At 44.1% G+C, this 22,001-nt stretch overlaps 2 protein-coding genes across 4 annotated transcripts; one reads left to right on the forward strand and one right to left on the reverse strand.

Annotated features, from left to right (window-relative positions):
• Positions 1-689: 689 nt before the first annotated feature.
• Positions 690-10,064, forward strand: nocta (nocturnin a). Of its 3 annotated transcripts, none has more exons than XM_079668548.1 (3): positions 690-900; positions 7,727-7,975; positions 8,667-10,064. In XM_079668548.1, exons 2-3 carry the CDS (start codon positions 7,735-7,737, stop codon positions 9,530-9,532), a joined length of 1,107 nt encoding a protein of 368 aa, XP_079524674.1. In that variant the 5' UTR covers positions 690-900; positions 7,727-7,734; the 3' UTR covers positions 9,533-10,064. The 3 variants fall into 3 exon arrangements, with proteins under 3 accessions (XP_079524674.1, XP_079524672.1, XP_079524673.1); XM_079668546.1 differs by having other exon boundaries at positions 691-1,456; XM_079668547.1 differs by lacking the exon at positions 690-900 and adding an exon at positions 5,127-5,282.
• Positions 10,065-10,986: 922 nt separating this feature from the next.
• elf2a (E74-like factor 2a (ets domain transcription factor)) lies at positions 10,987-21,377 on the reverse strand. The gene is made up of 9 exons (XM_079670707.1): positions 21,066-21,377; positions 19,804-19,887; positions 18,663-18,936; positions 15,260-15,367; positions 14,785-14,898; positions 14,524-14,607; positions 13,140-13,332; positions 12,761-13,012; positions 10,987-12,205 (listed from the first exon to the last, which is right to left on the reverse strand). The coding sequence occupies exons 2-9, from the start codon at positions 19,876-19,878 to the stop codon at positions 11,677-11,679; spliced, it is 1,629 nt and encodes a 542-aa protein (XP_079526833.1). The 5' UTR covers positions 19,879-19,887; positions 21,066-21,377; the 3' UTR covers positions 10,987-11,676.
• Between the last annotated feature and the right edge of the window lie 624 nt (positions 21,378-22,001).

Here is a 22,001-nt window from a genome sequence, read left to right on the forward strand (position 1 = left end):
GGGATAAACGGGCCCCATTCCTTACTTTTCCTATTGCCCCTGAATCACTAAAACTGCCCCTGTGATCTTTTTCTTAATTACTGCACACAGACAGCAGGGACATAAACAATGGCATTTCTAAAGAATGACAAATTGAAACTTAAGCTATATATCATTCAATTAACTTAATAAACTGCTCAAGCATTAGAAAGACACCAGAGGGTAGTACAGAGACAGGAATAATAATAATAATAATAATAATAATAAGGAGAAATTGTACAATTAATAAAAACTGATATATAGCTATAAAATGATATTTTGTTTACCTATAGAGCTTTTGTTTGAAGTTCCATAAAAAGGACAATCATGGGGGAACTTGGCTTTGATGGTTAAAAAGTACTTGCCAACACTGATATAATTCTGCCACTCTTTCTGACTTTTTAGTTTAAAAAAACATTAAGACAAATAATTACAGATAATTATTACTTTACCGCCCTTCTGAATCCTGCTTATTCTTTAGGTAGACAGGTGCTGGCTCCTGGCTGTATGGTGGTTATTCTGGGTAGAGCAATTTACGGGTCTTGTTTTGAGGTGTAGAATTTGAGACGACCACTGCGTCGACAGCATAGAGTGCCACAGTCAGTGACGCGTCCTAAAACCCGGACGCGTCACTGATGTCTTATTATACATCCATGGGAACAGGGGAACAGGCCGTTCTTATTATACATCCATGGAACAGGCGTAGGGGGGCGTGCTATTGACGTCGTTCCTCTGTAATAAACGCTGATTGGATTGTTCATGAAATGTTAATGCCCTCTTTCCGCTGGTCCTGCCTCCATAGTACACGTTTCAGAGGCTCGAGACACCGGAGACGATAGGAGGGAGCCATGGATGTATAATAAGAACAGGGGAGCTCCGTAGGTAGTTATTTTTGTTTGGTCCTCCTGATCCGTTTGCTAACGAAAATGCAACATTTAGAGACATGTCAAAAGTAGGTCTCACGGATTTTGGTGCCCTCTGAAAAACATTTTGGACTAAACCATGATTGGTTCACCCCTCAGTGGCGGGAATTTCGTGACTCAACAGCAGCATAACGTAACTTCTGCCGGCCGGCTTTTCGGCTTTGTCACCTTCAAGAGCACCACACAAAGGAAGTGTTCCTGTCAAACCAAGTGCGACTGTGCGAGGGGAAAGTTCTCACGCTTTTAAAATAAATGGCTCGGTTTCTTCAGTGTAGGTGACAGACAGCATCCGGTAACGTACAGCTCTTTCTACGCTAACGCTGAACACTGTAGAATGAATCCAGCTCGTCGCTGTTCGGCTTTGTTAAGCCAACTATGTGCCCCCTCGAGGGGAGGGACGGCAGCCGGTTCGACACGCTGCTGTCACTTCGCTGTCAGTGGAGGAGAAGGGGGACTCAAAAGGACCTGTCCTCAGCTGAAGCCGAGTAGAGCGTCCAACACTGGGGCAGCATCAGGTAGGACCACCGTATACCTTCTTACCTTCAGTAGGCTCCTCACCAGCGTGACAGCTCTAACGTTACAATAGCTCTATCGGGCTTTCTCACGTTCCCCAATTACGTCACAAACAATAAGCCTACGTCAAAGCGCGCTGACTCATCAGTTCTGTCACTCTCTTATGACTCAAAATGGGATTGATGAAACGATCTATAACATTTCAAAAACCTTCTTCTTGAAAATGTATCAACAGAGATACTCTTGTTTTATCCGTCTTTATTAAGGTAACGTCGTTACTACTATCCAACATATTTAAAATGGTATACTTGTTGTTCACCTAAGCTCCAAACTGTCTTCAAAGTGCGACCAACACATTAGTTCTGATTCTCTGATGAGGATTGAACAGGACCCCTTCCTCAGTGTATGTATGAGGTCTGTAGAGTCTACACCTCAGACCCATATGTAGGGACCTGACTCCCAGCTACAAGAGAAACAAATACGTTCAAATCCTTACAGAGGGCATTCATGTAATCAAATACAAGTATTTAATAAAATAAGAAATGAAATTGATTTGCATGAAGTGATGGTTAGATGAGGGGCCGACATGCGGCTCTTCATCCCCTCAAAGCCCTGTAGCTTTGAGAACAAATAATAAGGAAAGTAATTCTAATCATTTGTTGCAAAGCGGAGAATCTTTTCACAAGACTTCAAGGTGATACTGTGACATTAAGATACACCGTCAACACTTACGCACCATTTACCTGTTGGTCGCTAATTCTGACATTTTGACTCCGTCCTCAGAAAGCTGCCCATGGTTGAATAATACAAACGCTTGAATTCTGCAGGGACTATGCAGAACTATTTGCTTTTTTTGCTAACAATGCTGGCTTACTTTTATGCCTTATATGTGGTGAGAAATTAGCAAACAACAATAAAGGTAATGTTGAAGAAAAAGCACTGGGCAAAAAAAAGGGCAATTTTGGAAAAGCTGCAAGAGCTGAGCAGAAGAAATATACTTTCAAGAAGTGGATGAACTAAACTCAACTACTGCTGTTAGTATTGTGGCCGCTCAGAAGATAGTAAGGCATCGACAACGCATGACAAAAGCATTCATTGGAATATCTTCTCTATTTTCGGACCTCAAAAACGAACGTAAATGTAGAGTTGTTCCAGACATCAGCACACAGAAAGTTGAGGACATAAACTCAGCTCTACTGACAGCACAATTAAACAGACATTCATGGTAATAAATAAAGAGTGGCCTGGGAGAAGAGCAGTGGGGACAGCAGAGACTCCTGGAGGCATGATGGCCTGGTGATGAACGCCAAGCTGAAGTCCTCAAACATGTCCCAGTATATGTCCCTGGGGGTCTGTGGGGTAGTCCCATTGGGTTCCGCTCTGAGGAGTTTGAAACCTTCAGATGACGTGTAGGATGTGTTCATCAAAACAGGTTCTACACCAGATGTATTTACAGAGGCGCTGTTCAACACGCTACTCCTGCAAATTCCTTGGAGGGCTGCTGCTCTTCCGACAAGGAATACTAAATATTTAGTGTATTTACAATGAAATCAAAACCCATCCACACGTTAAAGAGTTGATCTTTATCAGTCCTGTAATTCATTTTTTGTCAAAAGATTTGGAAGACCACTTTAGTGCTAGTTTGGTATGAAAAGGAAAAGTGATCATGGTTGTGACTTTGCAGATGTTTAGATGTACTCGTCTGTCTTGTGGTGGCGCTCTTGTTTGTGACCACTTGTATTTAATCTCAGTGAAACTGTGACACAGGATGTTCTTCAGACGGCTCTCTAGCAGCTGCTGGTCTGAGCAGCCTTTGTTTCCTTCCTGCAAACTCTGACACTGCATGTCGTGCCACACTCAACTAGCTGACGGATAGGATAGTAGGACTGTGCTGAGAACAAGAGCTCAAGCTGCTGCTTAGATGTTAGCACACAGGATTGACCTGGTTGCTTCCGATACGAAGAAAGAGTGCAGCAGATCAGTGCCGCTCCATTAGTAAGGCCTTATCTTACTCAGAGAAGAGCAGTAGAAAAGCAGCAGCAATAGGCAGGGTTACATTGTTTGCTTTTTGATATTATTTGATTCAATATTAACAAGAAATGTTTTTAATAGAATTGATAGGCTTAAAAGAACACTTGTGAACAACATGAATACATTTGAAGTGGTGGTGTTGTTAGCAGTAACATAGCCGCATGATGCTTGGTTCCGCATTGTGTTTGTGTCCACCTGATGAATGTCCAAATCCTCTTTGTTTTAGCTTTGGTATTGTCTTACATAAGTAGAGAACAAACAGACATGGCAGCCAGGTGCTTGTTCTTCATGTGGTACAGTATTGTGCTAGAATTCCTTTTACATGCACTGCTAGCTAGTAAAGGTGTTGAGCCAGTGTTTGGGTCAGAGTCTTCAGCTCTAACCAGGTTGAAAGGTTGTCTATTGTAGGTATTGTCACATGGAAACAGGCTAGGTTCATAACGGTGGTGGTCAGGTCATGCACATTGTCATGAACATCCCCCCCCCCATGGCCTGGGTCAGCAGCTAAATTGTTTCCCAAATTAGCCATCTGAAACTCTGGGTGTCCTCTGGAGACTCAAAGTCTTAATGTAACTTTGTGCACTTCTTTACTGGCCTCAGTGAGTCATGGGATTGGTCTGGCCAAGTTGCATAAGCCAAAAGACACGGGTCAACAGAGAGTGCGCACTATGTAACATCACTCACTCACTCACGGCATGTCTGTTTGGACAGCTATATAGGGCTCACTGCAGACTTTACATCTGCTAAATGTGACTCTGAGACACTTGCTAAATCAGATGTTGAGAACAACAGTTTATCTTTGTTAGTGGTCAACAGGATTTTAGTAATGATTATCAGAGTTTAAACTCAAACAACGGTGGACAGAAAAACATTGTATGAAGTGTGTGAGCATGCACACACACACATACTCAGGACAATCCTTATTTCAGGCTTCACCCTGTACCACTTCATCTAATATGTCCGTCTGGCAATTGAGCTAATGCTCATGTGTTTGCCATAGCAGAGGAATTTGATCTGTCTTCGTAACCCCACTCCCACAGTGTGCAGTATTAAGCAGCAGCTTCACCCAGGCCTGGAGCTGGACTTCAGCCAAGCAACAGTTTGAGTACAAAATGAGGGAGATACCGTTTCCTATTATAACAATTCACTGTGTACCTTTTACAAAATGTGCACAAGGGTGTGGAAGCGTGTTCAAATATCAACAAAGTAAAGCAGGAAGTACTGAATGTTACCTACTGCAAGAGGAATGTTGTCTTTCTGGACCAGTGCGCAACTTATTAGGAAAAGTTTAGCTCTGCATACCTCTCTGAAGCAGTACACAGAGCTAGTGTGGATACAATTACAATTATGACACTGTTGATATTGTATATATTTTTCTTGTCACCAAATCCCATGAACAGAGCCAAAGCAACAATGTGTGGCTCTGACTGTGCCCTCCCTATTCTGCCCACGCTGCAGGCCGTTTATTCTGTTACTGAGGGAGAGCATTCCTGAACGTGTGTGTGTGTGTGTGTGTGTGTGTGTGTGTGTGTGTGTGTGTGTGTGTGTGTGTGTGTGTGTGTGTGTGTGTGTGTGTGTGTGTGTGTGTGTGTGTGTGTGTGTGTGTGTGTGTGTGTGTGTGTGTGTGTGTGTGTGTGTGTGGTCACGAGTCACTGCCATAGTGTTGAGAGTCACTCTGCCATACCATAGCACATCCAGCAGGCTGTCAGCAGGGAGAGGAGTGCCAGGGATGCTAAGAGGACAACAGGCGGGGGGAAAGGAAGAGTTAGGTATATAACCCGTGGACAAAACAGAAAGGTGTGTTTGTTTTTTCATCGTGATTAGTTCCATTTTAGTATTGTTTTGTCATTAGAGAGCAGTTGAATGAGATCTGGTCTGTTGAGTCTCCCTCTCCTAATTGAGCTGGAGTTTGAATGATGTCATCATAGAATAAGCATCCAGACTGTTGGAATCACCACAGCTGTGTATGAAAGGTAGCCCGGCACAACCAAGACACAGAGCTTGTAGGTTTCATTGACACAGTGTCCGAGGGGAGCTGATGCAGTTGCCTGGCTAACTAACTACAGTTAGTGTTGCATTCAGTGTCCGACCGGCGATCAGTTGTTTGGTTTTTTGTTCTGTAGCTCTGCTATAATATTGCCTACTATAGGTACAGGTGTGGACCCAGTGGCGGTTCTAGCTGATATGGTGCACCTTTCGTCTTTTAATCAAGCCTCCAGTATTGAAAATGACACAAAGGACTTGTCAGTCCGATTACCTTTTGAGGTGCTTGCTAAATGAAGGTGACTAAATCAACAACGGTTATAGTGGTTGTTTATAAGATTTTTATTGCAGGGCTACACATTATCGTTCTGAAGTAAGACGGTTTGAAATGATTACAATGTTAGGAACAACAAGTAGCAATGGAGTTAAGGTTACTAGCATCATTTAATGACATGCTTAATAAAGCCCAACTAAATAAATAAGATGTTACAGGTGCATACCTTTATCTTTTCTCTTCTTCTTCTTTTCTTTCTAAACTGGGCCCCTGATGCGTTGTGCCTTTTTTTTCTCCATTACCGTAGGTATTAATGTTCGACCCGAGAATCAATGCATAGCGTACCCCTCCCCCAACACTGTCAACTACAGGTCAAGACGGTACCAAGTTGCCGTAGTCAGTTTTTAAATAATTCTTTATTGTTTCATGAAAGCCAGGCCAGGAAAAAAATACATCTGCATAACTATTTATATTGTATGAATGAATTTGGTGGCATTTCGAGGCGTGAGATTAATTGAACTAATTGCGGTACTACTTTATAAACATCAAAAGTGTTTATTTGATAGATAGTTTACCTGCCGCCCCCCTCTCTCTCCCCCATGGTGAGGTGACCTGAGATCACACACGCCCTTCTTTGAGTGTGAGACCTTCCATCCCAGCTGCCTGCTGTCATAAGAGTGGCCGCGCCCCCTTCGACCCACAACCCCAACAACAATACACTATGACATTTCGTGCAAATTAGTGCATGTGCCGCCCCCAGTCAAAATGCCGCACTGGGCAACCGCCCATGTCGCCCATATCAATATCCGCCATTGTGTGGACCACCTCTCCAATTGCAGCAGACAGCATTGGGCTGGTTTGGTTCAGTTGGACCTGGTCTGGACTTTTCTAAAGCTGCATCTCCATCCAATAAATATACAAACAGAAGCACTGTCACTAACGGAACACACTGTCAACAGATAAAATACAACATCATACAATTTCAACATCATCAGAGCTAGCAGGACAACAACAGTGCAGCATAAACATGTGTGCAGTGCTCTGAACAGATGTTTGCTTTGTATGTTCAGAGAGGAGAACATGACCTTTGTCCTGTGTGCTGAGTGTCTCTCGGATTAGTGTCATGCTCCTCATCTCCCTGCCGGTGGACATATTTGGGTAAAGGTTGTTCTCTACTGGCTTCACCTGGCTCTGCTAGAGATCCTACACAGCTCAATGTCCAGTCCATGTCCCCAGGGTTAGGGTTGAAACCACTCGGCCTGCTATGAGCAGCAATTTATGGTAGCTGAGAGTCAAGCACATTTAGGCCCAATTCCAAATCACACCCTGAGTGAACTCAGTGGAGTGACACTCGCAGCTTAACATGGCTCCCTCTTGTCAGATGGAGGGAGTAAATACAGCGACAAGCTTTGGGACAAACTCCCCTCTCTCCGGCAGAAACAGGAAATGCCGTAACTGTGTGTAACAACGGTTTCAAATCAGCATCTCTTTGACAAAAAATTAAATTAATAACTCAAATAAAACTCCAAACATCTTTCATTGTGTTACTTTTTTGTAAAGCTCTTAGTTTTAAACCTGATGTTTATAAGCTTCTTAGTTTTTGCAACAGTCTTTAAATATACACAACATTATAATAAAATGCAAACATTTACCTTTTTCTAGACTAAACACATGTAGGATCCTAAGTTAAAAACATATGAGGTTATCATGAGGTTGTTAACATCGCAGTTTATCAGTGGATGTTTGCAGGAACTGTTTGTAAACAGCGTGTTTCCTGACAGACACGCACAGGGTTGAGTCCGGTCAGGTAGGGCAGCATCGCTGCAGACTCGCTGTTTGAGGGCTTGATAACCCACTCCCCCTCCACACTCGTTGGTTTGGAACAGCACCTAATGTGGCGGACTCTCTGCGCAAACGGAGGGGTAGGGGGTGGAATTGGGCCTTAATGACAATTTGTTTACACTTATCTCCCTCTCTTCATCAGTTTGTCCGATGGGTGGCAGCAGCAGCAGGCTGTTTGGTACGTTGGCCCAGTCCCTGAACAGCGCCCCCTTGGCCCAACTGGAGGCATACCCAGACCAGGACCCGGAGGAGCTGCTGAGACAGTGTGAGGAGGTCCTGCAGAGGCGTCCGGCCCGCCCACACCGCAACCTGGTCTATCCCAGCAGCATGGCCCCCCGCCACAAACACAACTCGTCCATACGGATCATGCAGTGGAACATTCTGGCACAAGGTAGAGATGTAGAAAGCACTGCGATACACTGTTCGGTAAAACGGTACAGGACCCAATCCTGCCTGTATTGGTACTTAAAGAATAACAGTGTTCTAATATAAATGTTTTAATGAGAGCTGTCTGACAGCAGCGCTCTGCCTGAGATATAAGAACGTGTTCCTGCATTTAGGCAGGCTTGTCTACAAAGCACTCACTGAGAATGGTCCAATACGTACCTACCTTTGTTGCAATATCATTGTTAATTTTTTTTAATGCCGATTAGCAAACTTTTTTTCTTTTGTCTGATAGCTTGTTGTGATAGAGAATGGAGTTTGAGTTGAGAGACAATGTCTAAGACCACACTTTTTAAAGTAGTCTGTTTACAAGCTAAATATAAGCTAAATCTCCAGAGTTCTATTCAGTGAAATAACTATAGAGCTATTTTACTTTGGTTGAGACATTCATGTTCCCCTCAGGACAATCAGTAATCAATTAAGTGATCCTCTGGATTTTCATCTAGCACCACTATTGTGTCCAATTGCTTTCAGTAATTAGTTTTTTCAATAACCTGCCAAACTAAAGACATCCATCATACTCTGCTGCAGTGTGTTCTTAATGGTAGTGTTGGAAAATGCTAATTAAGATGTTTCCATACATTCTAGTCATAAGTACAGACTGAGGCTAAAATGAATGTCTCTGTGTTTCTGTGCAGCTCTCGGTGAGGGGAAGGACGGGTTTATTCGATGTCCATTGGACGCTCTTAACTGGGAGGAGAGGAAGTACCTGATCTTGGAGGAGATCCTTACTCACAGCCCAGACATCCTGTGCCTGCAGGAAGTAGACCACTACTACGACACTTTCCAGCCAATCATGGCCAGCCTCGGTTACCAAGGCAGCTTCCTGGCCAAACCCTGGTCCCCCTGTCTGGATGTGGAGCAGAACAACGGTCCTGACGGCTGCGCCCTGTTCTACCGCCGGTCACGCTTCTCTCTGCAGGCCACAGCTCACCTGAGGCTGTCGGCCATGATGCTGCCCACCAACCAGGTGGCCATCGTCCAGACGCTGAGCTGCCGGGCAACGGGCCGGCGGCTGTGTGTCGCCGTCACCCATCTGAAAGCTCGGAGCGGCTGGGAGAGGCTGCGCAGTGTGCAGGGGGCAGATCTGCTGCAGAGTTTACGCAGCATCACATCCCAAGGGGGGCCCAGCAGCCCTGAGGAGGGGACAGGCCCCGTCCCACTGGTCGTGTGTGGAGACTTTAACGCTGAGCCCTCAGAGGACGTGTACCGCCGCTTCAGCTCCTCCACACTCCGTCTGGATTCGGCGTACAAGATGCTGAGCTCTGACGGACAGACTGAGCCCGCCTACACCTCCTGGAAGATCCGCCCCTCTGGAGAGAGCTGCAGCACTTTGGACTACATCTGGTATACCCATGATGCTTTGAGTGTGGACTGCCTGTTGGACATTCCCACTGAGGAGCAGATCGGCCCCGACCGCCTCCCCTCCTACCATTACCCCTCGGACCATTTATCCCTGCTCTGTGACCTCAGCTTCAGGGAGGGCCCCCACATGCTGATGTAGGCCACCTGGACCAATAGAAAGACTGCTGAGTGGACACCCTTAATTTCAATCACAGCAGGGAGACATTGGAGCGTGAACCATTTCCAAACATAAGACACAATCATTTTTCTTATCCATTGCTATTATCTTAACGGGGAACATTAGAGAAATGAGACATGTTGATGGAAGAGCTTTTAGTTTCAGGTTTTTATTTAGATTTGATCCAGTGACCTGTCCCAAGTAACTTTTTAACTGAACGCGCTTTCTGTAAATGAACTTCAGATAAAAAGCCAGCTCGGGGATTCTTCTGCTGGAGTTTGAACACTGGACACCAATGCTATTATTACTTCTATTTAATGACTTGTTCTTTATACTTTCTGTCATAAGGTTATGCTCTTCCTATAGTGTTTTGAAATAAATTATTTTGAATTGAAGCAATTCTCCATGGTTTGTTATTTGGAGATTAGTAATCATGAAGATGTTGTTACTGTGACTCCACTGAACATGAAGAGACATTTTGTTATTTACAAATAAAGTCATTTTCACTCACTGATTTCCTGTTTGCCACAGAGTTCTGAAAAGGGATGATGTTTGCCTGTGTTCAGGAGCCAATTAGCTGGCAGTTAGGAATGTGGGATGAGTCAAGAGAAGACAGTTCCCCACAGATACTGTCGGCACATACACTTTATGTGGCCTAAAGAATCTGGACAACAGTGTGTGCTTTCAACTTTCTGTTGTCTCTTTTGTGCTCGAACACAAATACTCTGCAGATCGCTGCTATCCATCTGCCTGCCAGCTGCTCAGCATTCAACCTACTAGCCTCCTCTGAAGCAGTGATGGAACAACCTTCCCTCTGGACTCAGCCACAACACACTCTTTTGTGAGGGAAGAAGGTCCACTCTGTAGCAATGCAGTATGAGCATGAGTTTCTGTAGTTCCGACACCAGCACATCATAACATCTTTTCTCCAGCCGATCGCTTCTCAGGAATTGCATTCTTTGGTTTTCCCATATCAGTCATTGAACCCTATAAACGTAGTTTTGAACCAGGTGCGACCAAACCTACTTCCAAGAGAATATCAAATGTAAAATCATTCAGAAATTAAAGGAGGATGTTGACATATCATGGATGTGACTAAATAAATATTGATATTAAGATTTATAATTGTATAAACTTATAAATCTTACCTGCCATGGATGAAGAGCAGGGGAAACCGGGTGGCAAGGGGTCTTTCAGGGGGACGGCTGCCACTGAGTTTGCCTGATTTTTTTTACATTAAATGATTGTCTGGAAGAAATGTCACATACACATTAAATCCATAGTTATCCCCCCCCCCCCCCCCCCCGCCATGGTGTTTCACAGCAGCACAGCGCCTCTCTGTGGACGGATGCACAAACAACACTTGTTTAAAAAGAGCCACTAAATAATTATCAAAATGTAATTTTCCAATTTTTGAATAAGACAACTTCAGCCAGTTGGAGTTCACATTTGTTTGTTTTTTATAATACATATTTGCAGTAAAATCTACTTCAATACGCTGATAGTACAAGAAAAAAATAGTATATTATACTTCAGATATAGAGCACACCATTTACTTTAAGCAGACATCCTTTCACTCCCTTTTTATGGACAGTAAAAAAAACAGTGCTGTGGAGTAACAGGAAACAAAGACATTAACTCATACTACGTCTGTCCGATACACGCTGAGTATCAAAAATGCTTTTTACATTTCTGTTCTGGCTTTTTATATCACCTTCCATTACAAAAAGGTTATCATTTACAATCTAAGGCGGCCCATTTGGTGTGAGCTCCGAAGGGTGGGTGTGTGTGTGTGTGTGTGTGTGTGTGTGTGTGTGTGTGTGTGTGTGTGTGTGTGTGTGTGTGTGTGTGTGTGTGTGTGTGTGTGCACGCGTGTGTGTGCGCGTGCGTGTGTGTGTGTGTGTGTTCAACAGTCCCTTTTATCCTCTGTGGGTTCGGCAGCTCCACAGTAACAGGATGCATCTCCAGGAGACCAATGTCAGGCTGAATGTCTGAGCCAATCAGAGAGCTGCTCTGCTCTATGTGTGGGGTAGGGTGGGGTATGGGGGGGTGGGGGTGTCCTGCACTTCCTCAGCAGTGTCCACAGTCACTTCCTGCCTCCCACCCCCCCAGGGAGGGCGGCACACTCAGGAGGAGCTGGTGTCTGCTGATGGACGCTCCGCTGCTGCCTCTGCTTGGGGCTTACTGCTGGGAGGCTTGGAGGGCTGGGGGGGGGTTTTAGGTGTGGCGAGGTGATGCTGACTGACATGGAGAGTGAGCTGGGGTAGATGCTGGGCCACCGCTGCAGGTTTAGCTAGGATGAGGTGCTGTGTCGGTCGGCCTGCTGCCAGCTGCACCGTGGGAGCCATCTTAGCGCTGGCTAACTGCGTAGCGAGGGGTTTGGTCTGGAAGAGCTGCGTCAGCTGGCCCTGCGAGTTGGCCTGCATGAGCGTAGCCAGCTGGTTGGCAGGGATGGTGATGATGGTGATCTTCTCTCCTGCTTTGGAGCCAGAGGGCAGCATGCTGGGCAGAGTCTGGATCACTAGTTTAGGGGGGGTGCTTCCGGAGGCGTTGGCTAACGTTACCGGGACCCCCGTGGTGGTGGTGAAGATGGACGAGGAGTTTAACGTCACCTGACCAAGTGAGTTCATGACCAAGGGCATGGCTCTGATGGGCCTGCAGGATCAGAGCAGAGAGGAGAATAATTAAGTTGCAGCATTTCACTTTGTCATAGCTAAGAAGTTATTTATAAAATACAAAACTGGGAAATGATCGTTATTTGCTGAAAAAACATTCATGTGGATCCCTTAATAATGTGCATATCAAATGTTTTCCTGGATATTCATCCTTCAAACGGAACGGTTGGATGATAGAAATGACAAATAATAAAAAAGGAGAGAACTGCAATAATTGTTTTGACCTTTTCTGCATGAGAAATGTTGAGTGTGCCTTCAGCCAGCCAGCGCTCTACACTGATCCCACCACACAGAAACCAGAACCATACGACACCACACTCTTGTCCCGTTGCCTACAGGTTCTGCTTTTGTTTGCAGGTATCTAATCAAATGATCTGCTCTCAGCCAATCAGATGATATGCTTGAAATACAATTACAAACCAACTATTATCATTATTTTAATGCTCTAGTTTCTTGTCATTTTTGAAGCAGATGACCGGACTGATGGTTAACCTGGCTAAAGACAGAGAGCTGAGTGATGACAGTGAGTAGAGACCTGCTGGCAGCGCCGCCGGGGAGGACAGTGACATAGGTCTGCTGAGGCTGGGGGGCGGCGTGGGAGAGGGTGCCCAGGCTGGCAGGGCCATGCTGAGCTGGGTGCTGGATGGACACTACGCCCTCGCTGTCCTCCACCTCATCTCTATCCTCCTCGTCATCTATCACTCGGATGTTCTTGGGCATGTCTTTGAACTGGTAGGCCAGCCGCTGCCCCTCAACTTTGGCAAGGATGCCGCGCTGGTAGTAATACCTAGACACACACACACACACACACACACACACACACACACACACACACACACAAACACACACAGGGGATCAGAGTTGGTGTCATGTGACAGGGACAGACCGTAGGAGCACAGGAGAGGAGCGCTGACCTCAGGGCTCGGCCCATGGTCTCGTAGTTCATGTCAGGCTTGTTCTTGTGTTTGCCCCACAGCTTGGACACCGCCTTTGAGTCCACCAGCTTGAAGATCCCCTTCTCCCTCTGCATCCACTTGATGTACCTTGGACAGGTGTTCTTATCCTGCAGCAGCTCCAGCAGGAACTCCCACAGATAGGTGGTGTTGCCTTGAGGACACAAAGCACAACATCAGTGATGTCTCCAGAGCCAGGAGCCACATGTGAGATCCTCAACAGCAAAGGTTTTCATAAAACACCACACACACTAAGACCCCATTTACACGGGACCGTAAACGAACCAAATTTGATATCAAAAAAGCCTTCTGTTCACACGAACAGGCTATACGCGAGAGAAAAGTAGCAGGTACAACCCCTTTCGGTCTCATGTAAACACCGCCTAACACAACTGCAAATTACTTTTACTAACATAAAGCATTCTGAACACAAGCCAAAAGCATCAAGTGATTTAGGTGAAAATGTAAAACAACATTTGTATTAAATAAAAAAGATGGTAGATAATGTTCTACTACTGTGATGTACAAAATAATATAGAGATATTGAATGCTGCAATGAGTCCGAAAACCTGGTACTGAGTCAGCATTTCTCCAAGGTGGACGATGATGTTGTGAGGATAACTAGTCCACTATTACAGCAAACAATTTTCTCTCAAACTTGAAAGCCAACTCAGGCCAGGCTAAGAGCGAAGGCTTTTGTAGAACATGTCAACACTATCAACATGTTGGCTATGTGTTTGTTACATTGACATTATGCAACCATGGTATCGTTTGTTAACGAGGACAGTTAGTACCAATACTACATTACAAAAAACTGACAAATATGATGGTGTGGAGGACGAGGAGAGGAGTCTGCAGCCTAAGGGGAGAGGCTGTCCTGTAGTTTGGAGGCACAGCAGTGGATACTTCTGTAGGTGAGCAGACTGATCAGCAATCAGTTCCTTTGTTTTGCTTACGTTAAGCAGGAATTTGGGTTTTTGTGCAGCTAATAACAGCCCAGTTATTAAGTAAGCTGCTGACTCCAACCCTGCCGGGTTCCTTTGAGAAGAATGAGCGGCACTGTGCACGTTACCCTGTAATAACCCAAGACGTTTTGTCGAGGGAACAAGTGAGAAGCCTACTCCTGGGTAGGCCGACAAGAGTTCAAGTTCAGGGACGTTCTGAAATGAATTTCTTCCTTTGAGGATTCAGTTAGTTTTAGTTTTCTTATCTACAGTTGTACCCTAATCTTCTTTACTTGGTATAGCCCAATGATTGAAACGGCTGGAGTGCTTTGCAACATGTAATTTATCTGGACATTATGTTAGGATTTGTTGATGAAGGTGTGTGCACCACTTTGACCAACCTTTGCCCTCCCTCGGCCTCTTCTTGATCCCCAGGTCAAAGGAGCCGTTAGAAGCAGGCTGGTTTGTTTTGGGCTTCCGTCCTCCTGCACACACAGAACAGTTCCATTCAAACCTAACGGGTCCCTGCACCATCCCACCTCATGGTAGCATGTGGAACAAGAGCAACAGCTTACAGTGTGAGGCTGGAGCTGTGTGGCCTCCAGCACGAAGGCCTGTGAACTAGGAATAAAGCACGGCACCTGCCATGAAGCCACACTCACCTCCTCTCTTCTTCTTGGCAGCAGGCTCACAGTCAGGAGGGATGGGGAAGGACTCCTCCTCTATTGGTCCACACTCTGTGGACACCTCAACCACTGTCTCCATCATTACATCCTCTGATTGGTTACAGGAAAATATGCAATATTCCATTACATTTTGAATACACAATTATAGTGTTAAATTAACAGATATGTTTATTTATCAGCTATATACTAAAGTTGAGATAAAGATGAATAGAGAATTGGCGCATAATCGCATATCATCTGTTTGCCAATGAGATCAAATGATGAAGGACTTCTCTACAATGAGCAGATTGTTTCATGTAAACATGTTTATATGGTATTGCTTTTGTTTTTCCTGTTAACTGCAACAGGATGTTGACTTTGTGGGTTAAGCCAATCACAGAGGGAATGAGACGAACTACAGATCTGACCTCTGCCCATCAGCACTGACACAGCTCCTGGCTGCGGTGTTTACCTGTGTTGCGGTCATTGTGCAGTCCTCCAGGAGACTCCATGTGGAGAAGAGCTTCAGCTGCTTCAAACGTTTTGTCGAAACACACCAGGTCATGTCCAGACATCTCCACTGAAGCAGGAGTAGAGAGAGCAGAGAGCTGTCAGTCTGCAGGCATCTGCAGCACATGCCCCCTGAGGGGGGGCTGCTACATCAACCACATTACAACACAGAGATCCGGCTTGGTCTATTATCAAAGCTTGATCAGTCTGTTCTGCCTGAGATCTGGTCTGAATATTGAGAGGTTGTTCCTGCCAGAAGGTGACAGTCTTCTGCTATCATCGCATCAGCAGCAGCTCAACCTCTCTAGTAGGGCTGCACGATATTGAAAAAAACTGACATTGCGATATTCTTTTCCCCTGCGATATATATTGCCGTGTTTTTAACTATATTTAACCGGATGAAGGATTTTAGTCACGGACGTCTGGATCTTTACTGGTTGACTCATCATACCTTAAGTCATGATCTAACATGTCATGATAATGCAGGTTGTTTACCCTCAAATAAGGGGGTTCATCTGTGAATGAAGAAGAGTGGTGTCTAGAAGGTATCCAAGAGATTAAAATGTATTACATTAAACTATAGGAAGCTTCATTATCACATTAGGGAATTAACATACGTGACCAAATAGGTAATTTAACTTTTTATTCCACAATTAAAACCTTTTTTATGCAAATAGCAGCAAAGTAGTGGACATCTTTTAAACAACATTATAAAAATAAAATTAAGAACAGCTATACACCAGCTCCTTAATGCCGCTTTGAACCTTTCTCATATGATGTAACACCGGCAAAGGCATCTGAAATAGTTGTTTGCTGTGCATGCAGACTCAGAGCCTGCATGTCACTCCACTCAAGTACCCCTGACATGAGAGCCGCGCAAGTTTTCCTTTTGTAGCAAGCAGCAAAATAATTGTAACATGACGTGTTTGAGTTAATTTACTTAATATCGAACGCCAAAAAAAAAAAAAAAAGATGATGTGAATATCGCGGTTATCGCCATGACACGGTATATCGTTCAGCCCTACTCTCTATAGCAGGGGTGGCCAACCAGTCAGAGGTTAAGAGCCACATTTTTTCTATGTTACTGCAAAGACCCACATCAAACACACAGTCACTGATACCGCTTGTTTCAGTTTTTTGCTTTCTGGAGACAAGATTTCAACCACGTCACTGATGCATTTTTGTGGCATTGGGATATATTTTTTTTAAATCCTCTGGAGCAGAGAGAGGAGCTGTGGATTATTGTTATTGATTAATGCATCAGTGTTTGTTAGGGTCAAAAACACTAAACTCACAACTTAAAATGAAAGCGTTTAGTTTATTTAATAAAAGAGCACATGTTCAATGTGAAAAGTGACAGTAGTTATAGATTATTTGCAATTTGGTGCTATATATATATATTTTTAAACACCTTGAATTTCAGGGGGGGCGCGGGGCTCTGTTGGCGGGGCGCAGCGCAATGGTAGGGGAAACACTGGATAATGTTTAATTAACGATAGGTTTTTCCCCCCTCAAAGGTGATTGGTTCACTGCATCGCAGGTATTATTGTGATTGGCTCTTGGGCCACATCAAAATTAGACGCGCTGTCATCCTCTCAGACTGACACCTGAGACCATACATACACACTTAGGGAGAGCCGGGACGAAAGTAACACGGGACGAAAGTAACACGGGACGAAAGTAACACGGGACGAAAGTAACGGAGCGATTTTATCTGAGCCCAAACAACTTTGACCGGCCAAATTACATCAGAATGATCAGCATTCAATACTTAACAGACCTACTAAATATCAGGTTTAACTGTCAAGAGTAGTGTTGTCACGATACCAACATTTTGGTTTTGATTTCGATTCCGATTCTTTTTCGATACTTTTCTTAAAAAAAGGGAAAGTCTTAAATGTCATTATTATGCTTTATTTCACACCAGAACCATAACCATAACACAAACTTTTAAACAATGAGAACAATAAATAAAATAAATGACAAGAATTCGTATGAAATAAAATGAATGCATTTCTTACAGACAGGCCTCGTGGTGTCCGTAGGCTTGCCCTCACTGTCAGAGATATAGCTCAAATACATCAACATTTAGCTTCTGGCGTCTTTTTTGTCAACAAGCCGAGGCGCAGCGGCAGTTGCACTCCCACTTGCAGCCATGCTTCTCGTTTTCTCACATGCTCTGGCACGAGAGAGTGGAGGCACTTGAGCGTGCTTGAGAGGGGCGGGACTGCAGGCACGGCTGCAGTGCAGGGATTGGAAGCAGAGCGCTGAACACACACGGCTCTTAATAAAACGGCGCTTTCTCACCGGAGTACTTTCCCCCGTCATTCTTAAAGTACCGATACTAATGAAACGGAGGAATCGTAACGTTTTTAACGGCAGGGTATCGCGGTATACCTTTCAAGTATCGGTACACTGTGCAACACTAGTCAGGAGTCAGTGTCTCTCCCCCAAACTCACACATATAAAATTCGATATGAACTGAAGAGCCGCATGAAACTAGGCAAAGAGCGGCATGCAGCTCGAGAGCCGCGGGTTGGCCACCCCTGCTCTATAGGGTCTAGAGCTACCGTCTCAATACAGCTTGGCACATTTCAGAAAGTCAAATGGAAGATATATGTTAAGGTTTGTTGCATGGAACTCAATTTGAGAGGAGTTTTACAATCCATATAAAGGAAAATTTGGAAACATAGTTATATTTATAACATAATTAGCAGCAGGAGAAACATGAAAAAGTTAGATGATGTCTTGTAAAACATTTAGTTTGAACTGGATCTAAATTGGTGTTTCCTCACACACAAGATGTAAAACTTCTACGCTCACACCCTTTTGTGGAGCAGTGGGCGCTCTCACTGAACGTACAGAACCCCTGATGGATAGCGTCCATTGAGAATTCAATCACGGAGTCGCGGTGAGCAGAAGGTTTGCAGTAGAGAAAATAAAAAAGTAGACTACCGAGTCTTTTTTCAATTTGTGTAATTTTGCATTCACTCTTAACTTCTCTCCTAGCACCAGGAACAAAGGAGAAAACCCGGGCAGCCAGTTGAAATCGGTCATGAAAATATGATTTAGTTGCTGCAAAATAAACTCCAGCAGTGCCGTGCTCCCAAGCCAAATCAAACAGATTACTTTAGTAATAAAAAAACACAAAGGTTTCTGAGAGCACTCTCAACGCTATCTTCTTATGAGCTGAACTTGTGGCCAAATTGAGGGAATCGTAATGAAATTGTCTTGATATATGCTGTATTAGGCTACAATGACATTTTTTGTATTGTTGGTCTGCCAAGAAAAGTTGAAAGACGCTGATCTATTCATACATGTATTGTTTGGCAGTCAGATCTAACCTTGAGAGAAGTGAACCTTACCGGTCTCAGACACCTCCGTCACCACCTCCTGCTCCTCGGCCACGTCCTGCATCAGGTACGTCCCGTCGTCGTACACCAACACCTGTGCCGAGTAGCACTCCTCCACCTGGGCACTGGGCACCTCCTCCACGATCACGGCCGGGCAGCCCTCTTCCTGCAGCACCACGCTGTCTTCATCGTCCACATCTTCCTCTCCGCCCTGCACGATCACTGCCTCGATCTCCTGCTCAACCAACTCTTCTTCCTCTTCCTCCTCAGTGGGCTGCTGCTCACACTGAACAGTTTAGAAACGTGAAAAGTTGAATTTCCTAAGTCCCTGTGTTCCCAGATAACAGCATTTAAACTTAATGACAAAACTAAGAGAATCAGGCAGATCGACCCCTTTATATTGAGTTAGAGTCAATGTCTTCTCCTTGAAGTATGAAATAAACACGTTAGTCGTACACAAGTAACGTAATGCTATGGTAATCTGATCTGAACAGAATTTTGAGACCCTTTTATGATCCACCTATATTTAAAAAAAAAAACAACTTCAGTAAACCAATCAGCAGTTAACCAATCAGCAGCCAGGCAGAAACAAGTGTAAGCTGTCAAAGGCTGTCATGTTCCATGATCTGCATTTGTAAAGAGTTTTAGACAGAAGTCATCCTTCACCCATTCACACTCAGAGGCAAGGTGATTGTTGGAAATCCATTGTTGGTCGTGGGAAGTCCTTCCCCTATGCTTTTCTTGTATATGGTTCACTTGTTGATTTATTTTTCCTCTGAATACACAGAGATTACTAGCCTGCGTTCATTCCAATGTCTCCATAACTGCCATGATAGACTCCAGGGAACGTATAACATTGAATCATAGCCCATCCATAGTGTCTAGTCTAGTTCAACTGGCTGCACCTAATACACCTGTTATTATCCAGATACTGTTCCAGCTTTATAATCAACACAAAAGCACAAAACAGCAACATATTTAAATCAAATATGCTAAATTGATTTTGAATTAGCCTTGTAGCTGCATTTTTTATTGTATTAAATACAAAACCTGTTGGATCGGCACAACCTCTGGTATCGTCTCCAGTAATCTTTTTCAACTGGAAAGGCTTTGCTGACTCCCCTGAAAAGAGTTTTGGGAAACACAGACTCACCTCCTGGTGCTCCTCCACCACGGTGACATACTCCACTATGTTCCCTCCTCCGTCTGACACTACCACAGAGGTCATCACTCATTCCTGCCAAAACAAAAGTACATGTGGTCAGGATGGATTTGTCAGTGTTTTGTGTGTGCAGTGGGTGGCGTCATTTGAATGCCCCATGGCCCTGCTCATGACTAAGACACAGCATCATTCAAAACACCATGTTACAGCACAATCCAGTTTCAAATATTCTAACATCTGCTGAAATTACTAAATAAAATGTGTCACGCCAACACGGCACCCAGACCCCACGCAGCATTCTCATCTGTTTGTCATTACTGGTGTCATTTTCTGGTTGCTAACAAACACCATTGTAAAACATAAACACTGATGTTCCGCTGTAACGGTGATGGACTCATCAGAACAGAGTGGGCGAGCTGGCCTATCAGAGCACAGTGGGCTCACAGGGAGGGGGTGGGGGCAGGAGCTCCAACATGCCGTGTAGGACAGAGAGTGAAGAATACACATATTATACAGAGATGCTGTATGAGAAACCAATGTGATTTTGGAACATTGAACAATGTAAATCTATTCTAGTAGACCTTAACAATGGTATTATGATCAGTAGAAATGGCCATGACATGGGACCTTTAATTTAATTTGGGGCCAACTTCTGTAAAGTTAGGAAGAGGCTTGGGGGCTCGATTTACTGTTCTGTACTAAGCTTATACGACGTGCCATTTAATTTACATTTCTAGTTTTTTTAAATAATTTTAGTTTTCCTATTTACGGCAGAGGCAGGTATCCTAAATACATGTTCTGATCAAACAGGAAGCGGGACTGAGGCTCTGACAGCTCTCGCAGCGCGCAGGCTGGTGTTTACTTTCTGCTCTGCGCTCTGCAGCTACACTCTGGAGCTAACTCGCTAGCTACCGCCAATGCTTCTGCTACTCACTAAACAGTTTCAAACTAACTTTACTAAGGCTGCTCACAATATGCACTTTGTTATCTTACATCACATATTCAGTGCCAGAAAAAAATATCAACACTGCATTCTCATTTAAAAGGAGACTACCCACAACCGAATCACACATAAATGGCTAGCTTAGTAAATTAGCTCCAAACAGTTAGCAGATAGCTAGCAAATACATATACCGCAAATAAGGTATAGTTTAAAGCGTACATGTTCAGGAACTGGCAAATAGCACACATTAGGGTGTTAATATTGGAGTTTGTAAAAGGTCACACTGCTGATATAAATGTCCTTCTCTTACCTTGTTTTGCTTTTGCTAGCGAAAAGTAAGCTCCGAGGCTAGCGCTGCCCTGGCCTAACGTTAGCCAAGCTGTCAAGGCCAAAATGCTAACTTCGCTCGCATAAACAAGTGTTAGGCTTTCCTCCGTTCCTTAAAAACACTTTAAAGACAGGTATCGTCTTCCCGCGCAGAAACGTAAAGGGTAGACGTAGATGCAGGCCCTGCAGTTGTTTTGATTACAGCTCAATTCTCGCTATCCTGTAGCTTTCCGGCGCGTCGCCTCTGCTGCAGCGGATCCAGCGGGTCAGAGCACAGAGCGCCGTGACGTCACGAGGACAAACCCCAACAATGGGCGTCGCATGGCATACTGTAACTGGGTTTTATATTTATGTATTTCATTACTTTATATGTCTACCCCTGATGTCAACCTTTTTGTATACAAAAAAATATATAATTAATATATATGAATGTTCTTGAATATAAAAATGTATCAAATAAAAAAATGTACCAAAGAGACCACCACACAAACCACATAAAGACCCAAAGATAAATAAAAAAACAAAAACAAAGAGACAATTCCAAATGACTACAACGAGTCCTAAAGTGGCAAAACAAAAGCATAAAAACATTTACAAAAGGACAAAAAAAACAGATAGATGTGTAAAGACCAAAAGATCAACACAAAAAGCTATTTGTAATGAATAGATTTGACTCCACTGAAGAGAGGGGTTCACAGTTAGATGCTATTGACACTAAAAGTTTTTTGTTCAAGGACATGTATTACATGATGAGTTATTGTAACAATGCAGAGCCTGGTTTGATTTGCCCGCTCTCACCTGAGAGGATGGTGTTCAGAGCACTGAGATCTAACATTAGAAAAACTCACTGAAACATTTTGATTTGGAACACGTTCCACTTGAGAACGAGTCCTTGTCATGTTGACATGCATTTACCAAA

Source organism: Notothenia rossii (genome assembly GCF_949606895.1).
Source record: "Notothenia rossii genome assembly, chromosome: 3".
NCBI classification, from domain to species: Eukaryota; Metazoa; Chordata; class Actinopteri; order Perciformes; family Nototheniidae; genus Notothenia; species Notothenia rossii.